General features: G+C 47.2%; 1 protein-coding gene across 1 annotated transcript in view; it reads left to right on the top strand.

Moving 5' to 3' along the window:
• Nucleotides 1-16,216, top strand: part of RNF146 (ring finger protein 146) — a 32,788-nt gene extending 16,572 nt beyond the window's left edge. The window contains exon 2 of the mRNA XM_030196862.1: nucleotides 14,754-16,216. Coding sequence (XP_030052722.1) covers nucleotides 14,755-15,825 — 1,071 coding nt within the window. The 5' untranslated portion in view covers nucleotide 14,754 and the 3' untranslated portion in view covers nucleotides 15,826-16,216. The remainder of the gene's footprint in view (nucleotides 1-14,753) is intronic.
• The last annotated feature ends 3,544 nt before the right edge of the window (nucleotides 16,217-19,760 follow it).

Raw genomic sequence — 19,760 nt, forward strand, 5'->3', positions numbered from 1 at the left:
AAAAAAAAAAAAGAGAGCTCCATTGCCTTCATAAGGTGTTTACATAAGGTGTTTACAACCCCCCCGCTCCCAGAAGAAACTGAAGATTTCTGACAGGACCAAGGCAGTACAAGGTTTCCATGTCTTAGTGCTGTTCGTTCAGTCTGTGTGCCGGTTAGGCAGCAGGCTTCTGCGTCGGTGGGACTCTAGTTCTCCGCCGGAGACACCTGCTGTTCCGTGTGTCCCTGCCTTTCTCTTGGTGCGGGGGTACCGTGCTTTAGTGTGAACGATGCTGGCGTTTGAAAGATGTTCTCGCTGCAGTAGCAGATGCTCCACAGCGGTACTCTGTGTGGTGGTGTGTTTGAACGCTGGGGAGGGAAGCACTGAAGTTTCCCTTCCCTGAGCAGCATTTTCTCCTAATATCGTCTCTGATCCTTTCTCGCCCTGCGGCCTTGATGTGGGGGGGGGGGGGGGGGGGGGGGCGGCTTCTCCTAAAGGACCTTGTGTTCCATTAGAGACTGCTGGTACAGGGGATTCCCCTTTATTTTCTCCAGCCTTTGGTTTTCTTTATCAAAATCACTGTTGTCAGAAACTGTTTGCATGTAGCTTGGGCAGTGGCACAAATTCTTCTCAAATTGCCCGCACTATGCAAGGGGATCCAAGGGAAGAACAGAACTACATTTTAGCTGTTTCTATATCTGAGCAGCATCTCCTCTTCTCTGGGACCCTTAATTTGAACCTTTCTTCTTAAGAGCTTGACCTCAGTAGCCCTTTTCGTGATTGGGGGAGTTCTTATGCCCATCTGGGCAGATGGTCCTAGATGGCTAAGTTTTCCAGAAGATGGTCCCTTGTTTTTTTCAGGATGCACGTCAGCCACTCTGGGGGCTTTGTTGGGGCAGGGGGCTTTTGACCTTCTCCCCCCCCCCCCCCCCCCCACCCCAAAGCTCATTCTGTTACTCTGTATGCCTATATGTTGCAGAAGTCTGGTAGAGGAACTGACAGTTCCTTTTTAGTTCAGCCTTTGGAGTTTTTTGTCTTGTTCCCTGCCTAAGTCTCTTCTGATGGACCCTGCCCTGAAGAGGGTATGTTTTCTCTCCAGCTCAGCAATAGGGTACGTTGCTTCCCTGTCTTCCTCTATTCTGATGAAGTATTTTTAGGGCAGTCCCTTTTCTGCACAAAGGCAGCAAGGATCCCCTGAGCTGGAAAGTCATGTTTGCCTAAGTGGGTGCTTTTTTTTTTTTTAATGTTTCAATGGTTTTATTGAAAACAGTATAATGATACAAATGCGTCCACACACATGGATTTATAAGTCCATACTCATTGAGGGTCAATTACAATAAGCTGTTTATTGTTTGGTGCTGCCATATTTAGATAACACTATTCATTAACCTGTTCACTAGTCGGTATTTTGAAAAATACACCAACAAGCAGGGGGCACCGGATCTCACCGTCTGTGTCAGGAAGCCGTCCAGATGTGGCTTTGGGCGCGTCATCACGGCATGTTTCTCCAAGCCACTTATCTCGCAGGTGTAAACAACAGTCTGGCCGACAGACTGAGCAGAGAAATGCAGCCTCACAAGTGGTCTCTGAATGTGGGTGTAGCCCGCAAGATCTTCCGAGTGTGGGGCGCACCCCGTCGGTAGATCTTTTTACCACTCAAACCAATCACAGGGTCCCTTGGTTCTGTTCCAGGCTTCAGGCCCACGAGAGACTAGCATCAGATGCCTTTCTCCTACATTGGGGAACAGGCCTTGTATGCGTATCCTCCCATACCTCTGGTGGGAAAGACTTTGCTGAAACTCAAGCAAGACTGCAGAACCGTGATCCTGATTGCGCCCTACTGGCTGCGTCAGATTTGGTTCCCTCTTCTTCTGGAATTGTCCTCCAAAAAACTGTGGAGATTGGAGTGTTTTCTGACACTCATCATCCAGAATGAGGGGTCACTTCTACATCCCAACCTCCAGCCCTTGGCTCTCACGGCCTGGATGTTGAGAGCCTAGAATTCGCTTCCTTGGGTCTTTCAGAGGGTGTCTCCCGAGTCTTGCTTGCTTCCAGGAAAGATTCCACTAAGAGGTGTTATTCTTTTAAATGAAGGAGGTTTGCTGTCTGGTGTGACAGCAAGGCCTTAGATCCTCTTTCTTGGCCTTCACTGACCCTGCTTGAATACCTTCTGCATTTATCAGTCTGGTCTCAAGACCAACTCCGTAAGGGTTCACCTTAGTCGATTTATCTTGCCAACATTTTTTCCCTGTCCTCATGCCCACCCTGGCGAAAGCAGCTTGCACACCTTGGACCGCAAGAGAGCATTGGACTTTTACATGGAGCAGACAAAGCCCTTTAGACAGTCCGCCCAGTTTTTTGTTAATTTTCATCCCAACAGGATGGGGGTCGCCAGCGGGGAAACTCACCATTTCTAATTGGCTGGCAAATTGCATTTCCTTCACTTATGCCCAGGCAGCTTCCATTGAAGAAATTTGCAAGGCTGCAATGTGGTCTTCAGTCCACCCATTCATATCTCAATACTGCCTAGAGCAGGATACTTGATGCGACAGTCAGTTTCCGCAGACAGTGTTGCAGAATCTGTTTGGGGTCTAGAATCCAACTCCACCCTCCTAGGCTCGTTTTTATTTTGTTCCAGGCTGCTTCATCATTCAGATTGTATATAGTTTCAGGTTAATCTGTGTTATGTCCTTGTCACGAGGCCCTGTTGACCAGTGTTTGTTGTTTTGGGTGAGCCTGGATTCTAGGGATTCCTCACTTGTGAGAAGATAAAGCCTGCTTGTCCTTGGAGAAATTGAAGATAATTATCTGTATTAGGTATTCTCTGAGGACAGCAGTCTTCATATTCTCACAGTCCCACCCACTTCCCCTTGGAGTTGTCTCCATGGTTATTTTTACTTTATTTTTTGCTTTAGTATTAAACTGAGGAGATCGCGTTTGTGCTGTGGGCAGGAAGGCTCTTGCGCTTGCGTGGTGGCGCACAGCTCGTGCTCCACAAAGCTTTATTTTTAGCTTTGGCAAAATTCTGGACTTTGTGGCCTTATTGAGACAGGAGCCATCCCAAGTTGCTCCTGCCCATGCTGTTTCTGCAGCCATTTTGAGTTTGAAACTGGCATGGGCAGGAGTGACTTGGGATTGCTGCTGCAGCAGCCTCACGAGACTGCTGCTAGAAGTCACAGCAGCCATTTTGACTGGGTGTGGTGCTAGCATGGTCAGGTTCGGAGGGGAGGGAGGTGAAAAAACCCCAGTTTTGGCCACTCTCTGATGCATAATCTTTGTGGCTATCCTGAAAACCCCACTGGCTGTGTGTGCGCCAGGGACTGGATTGAATCGCACTGGACTAGAATCAGTCATCAATATGTGAACCTGGTTTGATTAGAATATTTTGCATATTGTGAAAGTCAGACCTGTTAATGGCTCATCAGGACCAGAATTGGGAGTCATTGCTGTAGAGAGATTAGTGCTAGATATATCATTTGGTCCTCCATTTATGGGAAAACATCATTTCACTTACCAAGGGCCTGCTAGTTTTCAGTTGACAAGCAGGACTGAGTCATGCACTCATTGGGTGATGTCATTGGACAGCACCTGAGTGAAGTTTCTCCCACAAGGCACTTTGTACTAGCCTCCCCCCACCACCATCTTGCCCCTGCCATTTCACCCTGTGTACCCTCCAGATCCTTTTGATCTGTAACAGAACAGATTTGCATCCCCTCCATCTTTCCCTCCCAATTTGCCTCAACCAGAGATAAAGCTTCTGTGTCTCTCCCTCTTTTTGTCCTACCCCTCTTGCTTTGTAGTGAGCTCTCTTATCCCATATTTAAGACCTCACTAAAAACGCACCTTTCTCCTTGTCTTCCCTTACGAGGTAGCTGATGTGTGGCAGCAGTTCTGGTGACTGAGGCATACAGTGATCCCTAATTCCATTTAGCTTCTCTCATTCTATCCTCCCGTTGCCTTTTTCTTCCACTATCTGCCTTTCTGTCCTTGGAATTGTAGTTCCTTTGTACTCTACCCTGTACCTAGATTTTAAATGGGTCTGATTACCATTTAGAAAGATGGTATATCAAGAAACCTATTAAATGTAAACATCAGCTGTTAGTCTGCATCTCTTATTAGTCTGCAAAAGCAGTGACATAGTTCTTGCTCCATACTTCAGTTTGCATTACTTTTTGGACAGACTTCAGTAGCAGATATTGCCTTCAGTCAAGCTGTTCTGGCAGTCTGTTCCTTTTGATCTCAACAATTTTTATTGATGACAATGGTGTGATCTTGGGCAAGTCACAACCCTCCATTTCCTTAGGTACAAGGAGCCCTCCTGGGTCAGAGAAATATCCAGTGTACCTGAATGTAACTCACCTTGAGCTACTACTGGAAAAGGTGTGAGCAAAATTCTAAATCTAAAAAAAATCAAAACAACCAATCACCCAATATACAATAACTGGAAACTTCCATAAAACGTATCAGACAGATTACAACATTAGTCATCAAACTCATTTACAGGAATTTCCCTCCCGCCCCCTCAAACCGACCACACTGAAATCATGTCTTAAAGCTAGGGAGAAAGAGGAAAGAAAAAAAAAGGGGAGGGGGAGGGGAGAAGCGCACACCCCTCCTCATATACTACACCTACACTCTGAGTCCTCGAAATCAAACCACCTTAACTGAAATTGAAAGGAGTCTCCCCGCACCACCACCAAGGCCCAGAACATCAATTAGAATTAAGAATCAAGCTCCTAACTTTGTGGCAAGGACCAAAGGTACACATCCCACACGGCACAAAATCCCTTCAAGTGCTTAGGAGAACACCTAGCATACTGACGTTCTAAAAGCATCAATGCATGCATACGGTTTCTCCAGGCCCAAAACGAAGGAATCACACCCCCCACCCAGACCCCCAGTTCAATTCTCTTACCTATAGCTCCTGCTTTGCAGACAAACAGTCTGCGAGCGATCTGGAATATGGAAAACTTATTATTTAGCAAGAAGCCAGTCGGAGAACAAGGCACACCGCGGCACAATAACCTTGTCAAATACCTAGCCACCGCAAGCCAGAACCTCTGTACCATCGGGCATTCCTTTTAAGCTACCACTCTCACACTCTGTCAGTGCGGGCTATTCTCGAAATTGCAAAAACTACAAGCAGTTGAGCAACCTCGATGTGCAGATGATCAAAAAAACAAACGTGGGCGCTGGAGGCCACATAGCACCATACTAGTGCCCATGTTTGCTCCTGCCCGATGATCACAGCCAGTGAGTGCATGTAACAACGCGCTTGTCGGCTCTGATGGCTAATTGCATGCAAATGATAGTCTCCCACATTCCTCCCTTATGATCAGTGGGCACTGCGCAAAACATGGGTGCTGCTCCCACTTCAAATTCTACGCCAGCTCAGAGCTGGCGTTAGGGTTTGTCAAGCAAGGAAAGAATGGGGGAAACCAGCAGAATAGGTTTGACAGGTGTGATTTTCTCTTGGACCTGTCAAACCTAAGCCTGCCTGCCTCCCCCCCCCCCCCCCCCCCAAACACCAAAAGACCCTGGTGGTCCAGTGGGACTGCTAGCCCTGCTCACCATCACCCTCCCCCATCCCCGGTACGTTCAAATGACAGGAGGGAATAATGCTCCCTCCTTCCAGTGCTGCTTCCAAAATGGTGGCGCTCTGCTGGGATGCGCTGTGCAGGGCTTCCCTTCCACATAAGAGTTGCCTACTAACTATAAGAGTGTGCAGCCCCAAAATGTTCATTTTTGTTTACTTCCAGCATTTACAGGAATTTGTGTGTGTTCGTTTTGGGGAAAATGCCAGAAAAAGCACGCACTGGGGTTTTTAAAACTTTCATTTTGGCGTGAGAAATGTCATTTCAAACTCATTAACGTCCTTACTAAATTGAGCCGGGGAGACCACTGAATGCAGATAGGGGTTATACATGCTGAGTACGCTGGAACTGAAATTCTGTGTATGGGGGAGCAGTTCTGTCCCTGCGCTGTTGGATGATGTCTCCAATGAGCAGCATTGCTTATCTCACAAGAACATGAGAACAGCCATACTGGGTCAGACCAGTGGTCCATCTAGCCCAGTATCCTTCTTCCAGCAGTGGCCAATCCAGGTCACAAGTACTTGGCAGAAACCCAATTAGCACCATTCCATGCTACCAATCCCAGGGCAAGCAGTAGCTTCCCCCATGTCCATCTTACTAACAGAATATGGACTGTTCCTCCTGGAACTTGTCCAAACCTTTTTTTTTTTTTTTTTAAACCCAGATACAGTAACCACCATTACCACATCATAGGAACATAGTAACATAGTAGATGACGGCAGAAAAAGACCTGCACGGTCCATCCAGTCTGCCCAAGAAATGTGCCACTTTTTTGTGTATACCTTACCTTGATTTGTACCTGTCTTTTTTAGGGCACAGACCGTACAAGTCTGCCCAGCACTATCCCCGCCTCCCACCATCGGCTCTGGCACAGACCGTATAAGTCTGCCCAGCACTATCCCCGCCTCCCACTACCGGCTCTGTTATCCAATCTCGGCTAAGCTCCTGAGGATCCATTTCTTCTGAACAGGATTCCTTTATGTTTATCCCATGCATGTTTGAATTCCGTTACCGTTTTCATCATCACCACCTCCCGCGGGAGGGCATTCCAAGCATCCATCACTCTCTCCGTGAAAAAATACTTCCTGACATTTTTCTTGAGTCTGCCCCCCTTCAATCTCATTTCATGTCCTCTCGTTCTACAGCCTTCGTATCTCCGGAAAAGGTTCATTTGCGGATTAATACCTTTCAAATATTTGAACGTCTGTATCATATCACCCCTGTTTCTCCTTTCCTCCAGGGTATACATGTTCAGGTCAGCAAGTCTCTCCTCGTACGTCTTGTAACGCAAATCCCATACCATTCTCGTAGCTTTTCTTTGCACCGCTTCAATTCTTTTTACATCCTTAGCAAGATATGGCCTCCAAAACTGAACATGATACTCCAGATGGGGCCTCACCAACGACTTATACAGGGGCATCAACACTCCCTTTCTTCTGCTGGTCACACTTCTCTCTATACAGCCCAACAACCTTCTAGATACAGCCACTGCCTTGTCACACTGTTTCGTCACCTTCAAATCCTCAGATACTATCACCCTAAAATCTCTCTCCCCGTCTGTACCTATCAGACTCTCGCCACCTAACACATACGTCTCCTGTGGATTTCTGTTACCTAAGTGCATCACTTTGCATTTCTTGGCATTGAATTTTAATTGTGTATCATATATATGTATCTTTCTAAGTAGCACTACCTCTCCAAACACTACTCTTTTTATGTCTTTTTTTCTTGCTACAAATAGCTTGAGTACAAGGCATACCGAGCCTTCGGGTACCTTCCCGGAGGCGAAATCCCAAGTACTCAACCTCAATTTCACACAGTTGCGCTTTCTTCCGACTAGCTCGGTATCCTTGCGCTTCCAGAGTTTTCAGAAGATTAACGGTTGCCACTGCACAATCAGTGTATGTTTCCCTGGCTACCAGCAGATCATCCACATACTGGACAACAGGCCCATACTCAGTCTGATACGTTTTCAAACCATGGGCGAGTTGTTCCCCGAACAGAGTGGGCGAATTCTTGAAACCTTGCGGTAATCGAGTCCAGGTAAATTGTTGTTTAGTTCCGGTCTGTAGGTCCTCCCATGTAAATGCAAAGAACTGCTGACTCTCCTCAGCAAGAGGTATGGAGAAGAAAGCATCCTTTAAGTCTATGACACTGTACCACCTGGTTTGGGCCGGCACTTGGGCTAGAATGGAGTAGGGGTTAGGTACAAGAGCAACTATATCCACAACTTGGTTATTGACTTTCCTCAGGTCCTGAACAGGTCGGTACTCAGGGGTCCCTGGCTTCTTGACTGGCAGTAATGGGGTATTCCAGGCTGATCTGGTAGATTTCAAGACTCCCTGTTGGAGGAGTTTCTGCAAATGCGATTGCATACTATGTCGAGCAGCATAGGGTATACTGTATTGGCCCTGGTTAACAATTTGAGCATTGGGTTTTAATTCGACCCAGATAGGGGTGGCGTTTACAGCCAGTCCTCCGGGATTCAATTCTGCCCAGACCCCAGGTACTCACGCCATAAGAATCCTCCTCTGCTGTGCAAATGCAGTATCTTCTATGTATCGACTGACAGCGGCGGTAACAACCAGAGGAGCATGTAATCGCCACTCTTCCTGGACAGGACAAATAAGGGATACTGGCTGCTCTTCAAAAGTGGCCTCAACTTCCCCAGTGGGTTTAAATTTCAGAGTGGCCTGCAATTTACATAACAGGTCCCGTCCAATAAGAGGAACGGGACACCCAGGTATATGTATGAACTGGTGAGAGACTGTCTTCCCTCCAATCTGGACTTGACGTTCCTTCAACAGAGGCGCAGTAAGGGATTTCCCCGAAACCCCCACTATCGGTATGGTTTCCTTGGTCTCGGGGGCTATTCCTGTAGTGATGACAGATCTTTGGGCCCCTGTGTCTAACAGGGCTCTCATTTGTTGCGTCCCCACCCGAATTTCCACCAGAGGGTCAGTGGGGACTCTCCCCTCCCGGTGTCTTCATGCTGTATGTGCCTGAACAGCATTCACAGCCATCTGCCACTCCTGCTGCTCCGAGCGTCCCCAGCCTCGCCCTCTTTCTCCACACTCCGCTTGCCAGTGGCCTTCTTGCCTGCAGTATGCACACTGGTTCCTCCCTAGGGGAAACTTCCGACCCCTGCCCCTGTACTGTCCCCTGCGTTCTTCCGGTGCGGCCGCTCCTCTGCTTTGTCCCCGGTGTTCTTCCAATGCAGCAGCTAACAAGGTAGCATTCTCACGCATCTGTCTGCTTGCTTCTCTTCGGGCCTCACTTTTCTCCTCCTGATCTCGATATCCAAAAACACGATCGGCCATCGCCTTCAATTGACTTATATTCATGCCCTCAAACCCCTCGGTCTTCTGCAGCTTCTTTCTAATGCATCCATAAGCCGCTCCAGAAAATCACCTGGGCTTTCATGCTTCTTTTGTATTATGTCATGAATCTTTCCCATATTGGTAATTTTCCACTTTCCCTTCTTCAAGGCTGCCAAATAGGCCTGCTGATATTGATGTAAGGACTCTCGGCCAGCTGGAGTTCGGTGATTCCATTCAGGCTGGGTAGTGGGCACCAGGGCAGCGACACGATTGGCCAAATCTGGTTCATTCGGATGTGCCTGCCGAACTGCCTCTTCCATATTCTGTTGCAACTGTCGGCGTTCTTCAGTAGTTAATATATGGGAACTCAGTTGCCTCAAGTCAGACCAGGTTGGATTGTGGATAAATATTATGCCCTCCACTAATTCGATAAGCTGCTCAGGTTTCTGTTCATATGTGGGCCCATGATTTTTCCAATTCAGGAGGTCCGAACTCGAGAAAGGAACATGATTATAGACAACTGACTCAATCGGATGGTCTGGATCCTCAGGATTTGGTAATTGTACCATGGCTTCTCTGATGGAATACAAGTCGGCTGCGGTTCGGCGGTCCGATGAAACTATAACTGGACTCGTGGCAGGGTAGCGGGTGGGTTCCTTGAGAACTCTCTGGCTTTTCCTAGAGGGCTTTTGGTCTACTGGGAACTCTGATCAGGTGAAGGTGGGCTGTCTGAATTCACTTCCTGGGATTTAGGTCCAGTGTCCCCTCCCCCCTTTCTTAATTCAGTAAGGTCCGGATAGATTGGGCTATAAGGAGGCGGCGCCGGGCTGGGCATGGGATCCTCCTCCTCCGGTTTCTCCAAGACGGGGACCACCTTCTTTGAACTGGTGGGCCTAACATCACAGTGTGACCATCAGCAACCCTCCCAACTGCCGTAGGTAGGGACTGGGATCTGGATTTCAACTTGGGCCTCTGGCTTTTTCTCTGGGCCACCACCATTAAGGCTGCCTTCTCCACCTTCCTTTGGGCCCATATTGGCGGGTTCCGAACCACATCCGCCCACCCCTCTATGTACGGGATATCCTCCGGACAGCCGGGGTTACCGTCAACTATAACAGTGTTCTGAACAGCAGCAACTTTTTCATAGGCAAAGGTGCCCTCTGGCGGCCAGTCGACAGACCGACCTAACCCATGCTACATAAACTGACAGCGCTGTATCATCCCTGCCCTGGAACATTGTTTCTGGTCGAACACTTCGCTAAAGTGCTCAGTCATTAAATCCAAAGGTGTAGACCCACCCCCGCCTATCCTATACGACGGTGCCAAAGGATAGTAGACAGACAGAAGGAGGGTAAAGGATAGCAGAGGGGTAAGGGGTCCCACTCCATCGGATACAAAAGGTTCAACACTCGCCCTGGCCAAGACGCGGTCGCCCGGCTTGAAACCGCAGGGCCAATCACTCTGCTTTCACACTTACAGGAAACCCATCCTCCTGTCTCCGCCCGGAGCCTAGTGGGTTTTGGGACCTAGTCCCTACTCGGCACTGGCAAAGGGGGTGATCAAGCCCCTCTTCGACCCTTTACCGGGTTGGTCAGCTGCTACCCCGAGTATACACGCCTGATTCTGCTGCAGGATTCAAAAGTCTCCGGAGACCCAAAAAGTTGTCCTGCTAGGATCCCGCACCCCTTGTGCAGGCTACCCAGCCCTGCGCAATTCTCTCACAGCGGCCAGACGCTGAACTCAGCGGTGCGCACTCTCCGGTCAGCTGGAGAGAATCGTCAGTCTCTGCTCAGCCGTACCACTATCAGGGAGGGGAGGAAATATCCTCGGCCCCGCCTCCTGGCTGGCTCGCCAAATGTAACCGGACTGATCAGCAAGTAAATCAGGAGGCTGAGACGCTGACTTCCAAAGCAAGGCAACTTTTATTAGCTAGCTGACACAGTACTGACTCAGGATACTGCGCCCCGAGCGTCATCTGACACTCACTCTTATACATCATTAGTGATCATGCGCATAACGCATGCCATACATCACACAAGCACATGCACAGTACAGTTTAGTAGTTCTGTAGTTCTCACAGAGAAAGAATACGTCAGTTTCACAGAAAATGTTACTTTGCAAGAAAATGTAACTTATTATATTGTTTCAGCACATCCACATAATACAGCCTCTGTGTATTGATCACGAGATTGCGCTGACAGAGCTAGCTGTCTCCCTTACAAGCCTTAATTGCTGACTACTACAAATTATCTAGCTGCTAGTTAACAAATAGGTTTTACTATTAACAAGTTCAAGCTGTAAGGTTTTAGTTTAGGCTCATTAGAGGAACTCTGATTCTTTGGTTAAAACACAAAAGTATATTCAAAGTCCAAGTATAAAAGGTATGTCAGTTCAAGTAGTGCAACCTCACCCCCTACACTTTCAGTTTTAGTTTTCTAAAAAACTTATACAAATACTGGCAATTGGAGAAAGCGTCATAATTTCTGAAAGGGACAAACGACAATCCCAACTCAAGGACTTCCAATTGAGAATATGTGAGGACTTTTTCAGATAGGTTGTACACTATTCTTTCTGACCCCGCAATTTGCGGCGGCGTCGGTCGGATCTGGATGGGAGCTGAGGCTGGTCTCCCGGAAGAATGGGTTCCCCTGTTGGTAAAAAAGGCTGGGTAGAGGGAGTATCTCTATCACTTGGTACCATTATTACTCACGACTGGCATCCCAGCTGCATCTCTTGTATATGATACACAGTAAGAAAGGGTTGTTAGTTTATATTTGGTAATAAATAAAAACCCTGAAAGGATAATTATACCCCAGTAGTGAAGACTATTGAATTTTAATTGCCAAACCTTAGACCATTCTTCTAGCTTCTTCAGATCCTTTTTCATGTTTTCCACTCCCTCCGGGGTGTCCACTCTGTTACAGATCTTAGTATCATCCACAAATAGGCAAACTTTACCTTCTAACCCTTCGGCAAGGTCACTTACAAATATATTGAACAGAATAGGCCCCAGCACCGATCCTTGAGGCACTCCACTACTCACCGTTCCCTCCTCTGAGCGAACTCCATTTACTACCGCCTTCTGGCTTCTGTCCATCAACCAGTTCCTAATCCAGTTCACCACTTCGGGTCCTATCTTCAGCTCATCCAGTTTATTTAAGAGCCTCCTGTGGGGAACCGTGACAAAAGCTTTGCTGAAATCTAACTGTTCTTTGAGTGAAAAAATATTTCCTTCTATTTGTATTAAAATATATCCATGCAATTTCATTGAGTATCCCCTGGTCTTTATACTTTTTGAATGAGTGAAAAATCGATTCACCTCCACCTGCTCCATTCAGAATTTTGTAAATCATATCCCCCCCCCCCCCCCGTCAGCCATCTCTTTTCCAAGCTGAAGAGCCTTAACCTGTTTAGCCTTTCCTCATGTGGGAGTAGTTCCATCCCCTCTTATCATTTTGGTTTCTCTTCTTTGCACCTTTTCTAATTTCACTATATCTCCAGGATGGTCACTGGGCTGCTTTACCAGTGCTCTTCCTTTACATTTTAACCAGGGCTGGTGGGAATTGGGTTTGCCTGTGAGATTTAATATCAGAACCCAAGATTTATGCTGTTTGGGAAGTTCACATGCAATACCTCTGTTCCTATATTGCAACCTAAAATGATTTCAGTTTTCTGTAGGATTGATCACATTGACTCCAGTTATCTATCTTCCCTTCAGTATCTTCATTACATTTCAGTTCCAGTCAAAAAAATCCATATGATGATCAAGACTTTCTCTGTTCCTGCCAATCTCATTGCATTGTAGCTGTGTTTTATGTTCTTTGGAAAACTGACTTTGTATAAAGTGATGTTAGGGGAAACCAGAATAAAGCAGTTTAAAACATCTCTAGCTTGTAGCAATGTTTCAGAATGTTTGAGTTTTTATCTTTTCACTGAATTCAGGTCTTCACATCTTTAATCACTCTTTTGTGTGGGTGCTTATCCTGTATTATGTTTGTTTATGGCTTGTTGAGATCACAGTGGTGTACAAGGATTAAATTGTCTCTAGTGAAGTCATAAATACTTCACTTGAGCCTAAGTTTCATTGTCTTTGAGCCTAACAAGTCAGCAGTTGCTATAGGTTTTGGTTACACCATGCTGGCTATGTGCTTTCCCATGGAAAAGCTAAGGAATCTTGTAAAGCAGATTATGTGTAGTAGTAATTGATTCCTCTTCACCCTCTCCTGTTTTTGTTTCATAGCATTCTTTGGCTTATTATTGGATCCTGTTCATTATCTTTGAAGTTTTTAACAAACAGGAAAAATGATGCATAAAGAATAAACAGAACAGGAAAAATTAAAAGGGTAGAAATACAGTTGTCAAACAAGCAAAAAGCAACATCTTTACATTGGAATTAATACATTTCTCAGTGTGAAAAAGTTATACGCTCATCAGGTTAAAGCAAAATACATGAGGCCTGATATTCAAAGCGATTGAAGAAGTAGGAGAGGCTCCTGCCTTTTTAAATTGTTCTCCGGGGGGCCGGCCACTGATATACTCAGTAACACTTAACTGGGCAATGTTGCTGAATAATGGTATTAACCATCCATTCTAAATCTGGGCAGGAGAAAAGCGTTATGGGAACAGAGTTGGGGAGGAGTCAGCAGTTATTCGGGTGCTGGTGATATTCAGTGCTGGTGCCTGTGTAGCTGCCCGTGTAGCTAACTGGGTATGTAGGCCTACATAAATAGCAGTCGTAACTTTGCCTGGTTAGCTAGCAGTGAATATCAGCTGGCCCTGCAGACCAGAGATGACCCCCCCTCCCCCTGTTCCAATAGGGTTCTTAGGCCTGCCTTGACCAGCTTGGTGGTCTAGTGGTCGATGGGAGTAGAAGTGAACTTCACGCACTCCTTCCCCTCATAGCTCTTGGTTGAAATTGGCTGCCACAAGTTCTAGCAGTAGTATCGCAGTACTACTGGTAGTGGTCAGCCTCTAGTACCGCAAGATTACAGCCAGAGGTTTTGACAGCCATTTTCACTCAGGAGCCATACAAGGAGCAAGAGTGAGTGAGTGGAGTTAGCTCCTGCCCCCCGTTGGTCACTAGACCACCAGTTAAGGTAGGCCTGAGGGGGCCTGCTTCAACTTGGGGATGGACGGGAAGGAGGGATTGGAGTTGGTTGGGGGGGGGGGGGGAATGCGAAAGGGGAGACGTGTGAGTCCTGGACGGGAGGGAGGATTGCAGTTGAGGGGGGGGGGGGGCAGAAGGGGAGACGTGTGTTGTCCTGGTTGATATTCAGCTGGGATCCGCATAACTCCGTATGGCCTGCATATGTTTTGGTGAGAGTCAGATATTCAGCGCAAGTGCCCAGACATAACCGGCATTGGATGTTTGGGGCACCATCTTTTGTATTATACAAGTAAAACACAGCAGTGTTGTAAAGGGGAGGGGGTTCATTTTTTGATCTCATTTACAGCCAAAACCAAGCAGCCTATTTTGGTCACAGATTCATTTTCTGCAGAAACCGAAGGTTCCGAGTTCGGTTGGGCTGTAACTTTAACATAGTGATTGAGGAACTGCACCTTTCAAAACTGCCTCCCCCTCACATATCCTCTCCTGGTCAGACACTAATGCAAGCATACATACAAACGTGTGTGTATATACATATACGTGTATGTGTATATACACGTGTACACGCGTTTACATGCAGAAGGGTTGGAAAGAATCCATGAACCATGCTCTGAAGGCTTTCCTACACTTGTGTTACAAGAAAATAGGAGTTTGGCTTTAATCTGACCTTGTGCCTGACTAGATATTTCAATAATCTAAGTTTAATTACAAAATGGAGTAAACTGATATATTCCTTTTAATGATTTCTTACAGGATGGCTGGTTGTGAAGTTGATCATTCACTAAATATGCTTCCCACGAACCGAAAAATCACAGAGCCGTGTTCCAACACAGCACCGTGTTTGGTGGTGCCTGAGTGTGCCATCTGCCTGCAAACATGCGTTCATCCTGTGAGCCTGCCATGCAAACATGTCTTTTGTTACCTGTGTGTGAAGGGTGCCTCCTGGTTAGGAAAACGATGTGCGCTCTGCCGTCAAGAGATCCCTGAGGATTTCCTCGATAAGCCCACCTTGCTGTCCCCAGAGGAGTTGAAGGCAGCAAGTCGAGGGAGTGGCGATTACGCTTGGTATTATGAGGGCCGAAATGGATGGTGGCAGTATGATGAGCGCACCAGCAAAGAGCTGGAGGAGGCCTTCTCCAAGGGGAAAAAGAGCACAGAGATGCTAATTGCTGGCTTCTTATACGTGGCTGACCTTGAAAACATGGTCCAATACCGGCGGAATGAACATGGTCGCCGCCGTAAAATAAAACGAGACATTACTGACATACCAAAGAAGGGCGTGGCTGGGCTCAGGTTTGATTGGGAGGCTTCCGTTAGTTCAGCCCGAGAGAATTCTGCTGATGGTGCAGATAGTATGACAGCAGCTCCAGGGGCCATGTCTGCGCTTCTTCCATTACCCACTTCCACCCGACCTCTCATCTCTCCAGGTGTCCAGCCAACAAGCCCTGTCTCACCGTCTCCAGATACTGCAGACTCTCTAGAAAACACTTTTGCCCAAATGCAGCTGAACGGAGGAGGCGCAAATGAACGAAGCCACAGGGGAGAAGGAGAAGAGGGCCATGAGGAGGTACTTGCTGGTGCGTTGGCAGCTGCAGCAGCTCCCGATACTTCTGCTGAAGAAACAGAATCAGACACCAGTAGTAACAGTGATGACGTGCCTGCCTATCCTTTACTGCATACATTACCTGCACAACATAGACTGTTGTTTCCTCCTGCAAATCAGAGAGTAGCAGATAGAACAACTGCAGGTGCTGGGGCAGTGAGCAGCAGCAATGGTGTGCGATCTAGGAGGCCTGATGGACAGTGCACAGTTACTGAGGTCTAGGTCCCAATCCATCTGTTACATACCTTGCTCTTCTATCTGTTACAAGTAAAAGGGATACATTTCTATATAAATTAGTATTGCACTTGGAATTAGTTGTCTATTGGAAACCAGCCAGCCAGAGCCCAAACTTTTATCTAAACTGTCTCCCTTTCTGCTGGAAGTTATTTAAATGTGAGATACTGGGACTAATTTTGTTAATTATGAAAATCCTGTAACTAACACCCAGACTCCTGGAAAATGTGTTTTTTGGGTTTTTTTTCTGATGGTTTCTGTTTCAAACATTTTACCCCAACCTTTTCTTTTTGTCACTGAATAAGCTTGCATGCATCTTGAGTTGTCCATTTGTCTGATGGTTACATTGTGTGTCATTTCACTGTGCATGGGAGAAGAACACTAAACATGCGTGTTCAGTGACAGCAGGCAAAAGGTGGGTTACAAGCAAACGGACACACATGTGAGGTGAGATGTTTTGTAACAAGCCATCAATATATGCTCACTAAAGAGAGATTGAAAAATGAAAATATTTTATTCAAATTCTTACCATTCTGAAATTTCTGTTTAGCCTTGGATTAGTTTTCAAAGTCCCCTTTTCCCTCATTTTGATGTCTTCTGATTTTGTTATCTTTAATTTAATAAAACATGCTATTAATACCTTTTAAGTTTGAAGAAATAAACTATCAAACCAAAGTTTACGTTTTATTCTTTAGCATGGAGCTTACACTTACCTCAGGTACCTTTTTCAAGTCTGGGGGATTGGGGGAGGGGTGCACACAATTCTTCTGGCTTACCTTTCCTTCCTGAGCAGATCTTTTCTGTTGTACTGCCAAACTAGAATCTCAGGAAACACTGGACTGGCCCAAGAGGACTTACTGCAGATTGAGATTACAATGGACTTAGACTATGAAATGCTAAAATTCCCAACCCCAAGTGCTGAAAGTTAATTTCCTGATGGAGTCTTCTCTCTGCCATTCTTCACATGTAGTTACTGTTCCTTGGTACTAAGTCATTTTTTTTTTTTTAAATAATGAAATTTTTTTATATGGCTGCCAGCTCACATATAAAGGGCACTTATATTTAGGCACCAATTGCATGTAAATCTTTATAGAATAGCATCCCGTACATATGTAAATGATGTCACTAATTGTCATTTCTGTTACATCACCAAGGATCAGTCCAGACAACTGGGTTATGTGTCTCATCATCCAGCAGGTGCAGTTAGAAAGCAGCTGTGCTATATGTAGCCTTGTACATCCAGCTCAAGCCTTTAGATTGTAAGCTCCTTGAGTAGGGACTGGCCTTCTATGTTAAATTGTACAGCGCTGCGTAACCCTAGTAGCGCTTTAGAAATGTCAAGTAGTAGTATTCTCTGTCTCCAGTAGGTTGGTTGTGCCTGTACAGCTTGACTGAGTTGGTGGGCTCTGGACCTTCGTAGGCCAGGCTTGGGGGTTGAGTAGCTTTGTGCTAGGGTGTAAACTTGGTAGTCCCGGTCCCTCCCCCTCTACCACCTAGGCTACTCCCTTCTCTTGATTTAAAAAAAAAAAAAAAAAAAGTAAATCTCGCGGCTGTTTTTTTCCTGCTGCTAAGGAGAGTCTCTGTGCCGTGGATTCGGCATTATCAACAGGGACAGTTGGGACAGTGCGAATACTGCTGTGAGGTCCCTTTTATGCTGATTGCATGGCTGCAGAGCATGTAAAGCATTGTTCCTGGTGTGGGAGCGGAGAACAGTGTCGGGGAAGTGCACAGTGTGTGCAACTTTGGAAGCGGCATAGGATCAGCCTTCTGCGGGCCCAGAGATGAGTTCAGAGGCCCAGTGGGAGTTGAGCGTAGAGATTTTGGTGGGCTGTTCTACCTCTGGAGCACTTTCACATGGTGCAAATGGACATTTTGGATGCTGTGGTGGTTTCCTCTCCACAGCTCTCTGATGCTTTCCCACCCAGTTTGGCTTCTACAGCGCTTCCTCCGTTGGGGAAGGGAGGTTCGGCCTCCTTATTTTCCTTTTCACCTGAGTTTGTGCTTTTAATGCATCCAGGAGGCTGAGGCTGTCCTAGGGAAGCACAGGCTGGAGGTTTTCCAGGAGTGGGAAATGGATTTCCCCTCCTCTTCTTCACTGTCTGGGGCAGCTGTGTCCATGGGGGTCTGTTGGAGAAGAACTCAGGTTTCTGGAGCTGATGACCTCGCTGCTGCCAGGTTGTTTGCCAAGGAGGAACATTCTTCTTTGATCACACAGGCACTCGAGGTGCTTCACTTTACTCCCCCTGGAAGGCAGGACTGTCCAGTGGCTCCATTATGTCTGTGACCAAGAGGCCTCCAAAGTCATTTCATGTCCATGAGGCCATGGATGAGTTGATTCAGGTGCAGTGGGAGTCCCTGAATGCTGGCCTGAAAGGGGCCAGGGTATGTCATGCCTTTACTCCATTCTTCCAGTGGAGCTGGAGTGATTTGGTCAATCTAGAAGTGATGCCTTAATTATGGCTGTCACAAGAAGACCACCATCCCTGTGGAAAGTGGTACGGTGCTTAAGTATGTGCAAGATTGAGTTTGCTTTGAAGCTTGCCTTTCAAGTGGCCACACTTAGCCTCCAGACTGTGGTCTGTGCATCCTATGCTGCTCGAATGTCCCTGTCATGGTTGTAGCAGCTTATGGAGCTGGAATGCCATCCATCTGCTTTGGAGGTGGGATTGTCTTACATGGCTGCCACTCTGTAGGATGTGCTTCGGGCCTCAGCCAAACACGTGGCGTTGGCTGTTTTGGTGTTGCACTGGTTGTGGAATTGGGCTGTGAATGCTCCCAAGTCGCGCCTGGCTAGGCTCCCTTTTACGGGCAAGTTGCTGTTTGGTGAGGACTTGCAGAAGCTGGTTAAGGATTTGGGTGATTCTAAGGTCCATTGCTTGCCCAAGGATAGGCCTAATGCACAGTTCTGGTCCACATGGGTTTGGCTGCAGGAGGCTAAGCACTACCAGTCCGGGAAGGTCAGAGCCCTTCCTTTTGAGGCTCCAAGAAGTTGGGCCCAGCTGGTGTGAGGTTGTCCTCCTCCTCTTCCTCCCTTGCCTCTCAGTGATGAGTTGTGGACCCACTCCTCTGTAGGTCTCATCGGGAAGACACTTTCTCTGTTCTAGGAGTCGGCCAGGATCACCTCAGATCAGTGGGTCCTTGATATTGTGCGGGAGGGGTACAAGCAGGGTTGCCAAATAAAAAAAATTCCCACACAAAACAGCCCAAAACCCGCCCAAAAACCGCACACACCCCACCCCTGCCGTCATCAACCCTGCCCCTTCTGTCATCACCCCCACCCCCACCATAACCCCACCCTTTCCGTCATCGCCCCTGCCGTCATCACCCCGCCCAATATGTCACCAAACCCCGCCCAAAATCTCACAAACCCCGCCTCTGTTGCCATTAGACCCCCCCCCCCCCCCCCCCGCTGGCTGAAAAACCGCCCCAAAATCTGCACAAAAAAAACAAAACGAGCCCAAAAAACCGCAACCTGCCACGGGCAAAAGTTTCCCGCGGCGGGTTGCGGAAAACCGCCCATCTGGCAACCGTGGGTACAAGCTCAAATTCTGCCGCTCCAACATAGATACTTTGGTATCTCTGTGCTGGGCTCCGGCAAAGCAGAACGTTAGTGGCTCTGGATGCCATCAAGCTGTTTCCCTGGTCAGAATGGGACACGGGCAGATATTCCATTTACTTTGAGGTCCTCAAGAAGGGCTTCCAGGCAGCTAAGGTGACGGTGGCCCACTGGGCAAAGGCCACTTTCGGTGGCTTGTTATTGGGCAAACTAACTTTGCTCCATCTTAAGGCGCATTCTGCTCGGTCTTTTTCTACCTCTCTGGCGGAGGCCCATGCGTTGTCTTTGGGGAAATAAAGATCTTCTACATGGGGCTCGGGTTCTACCGTGGTGAGCCAGTCCCGCCCTCTGTGAGTATTGCTTTCTA

The sequence above is a fragment of the Microcaecilia unicolor genome, chromosome 3 (genome assembly GCF_901765095.1).
Source record: "Microcaecilia unicolor chromosome 3, aMicUni1.1, whole genome shotgun sequence".
NCBI lineage: Eukaryota > Metazoa > Chordata > Amphibia > Gymnophiona > Siphonopidae > Microcaecilia > Microcaecilia unicolor.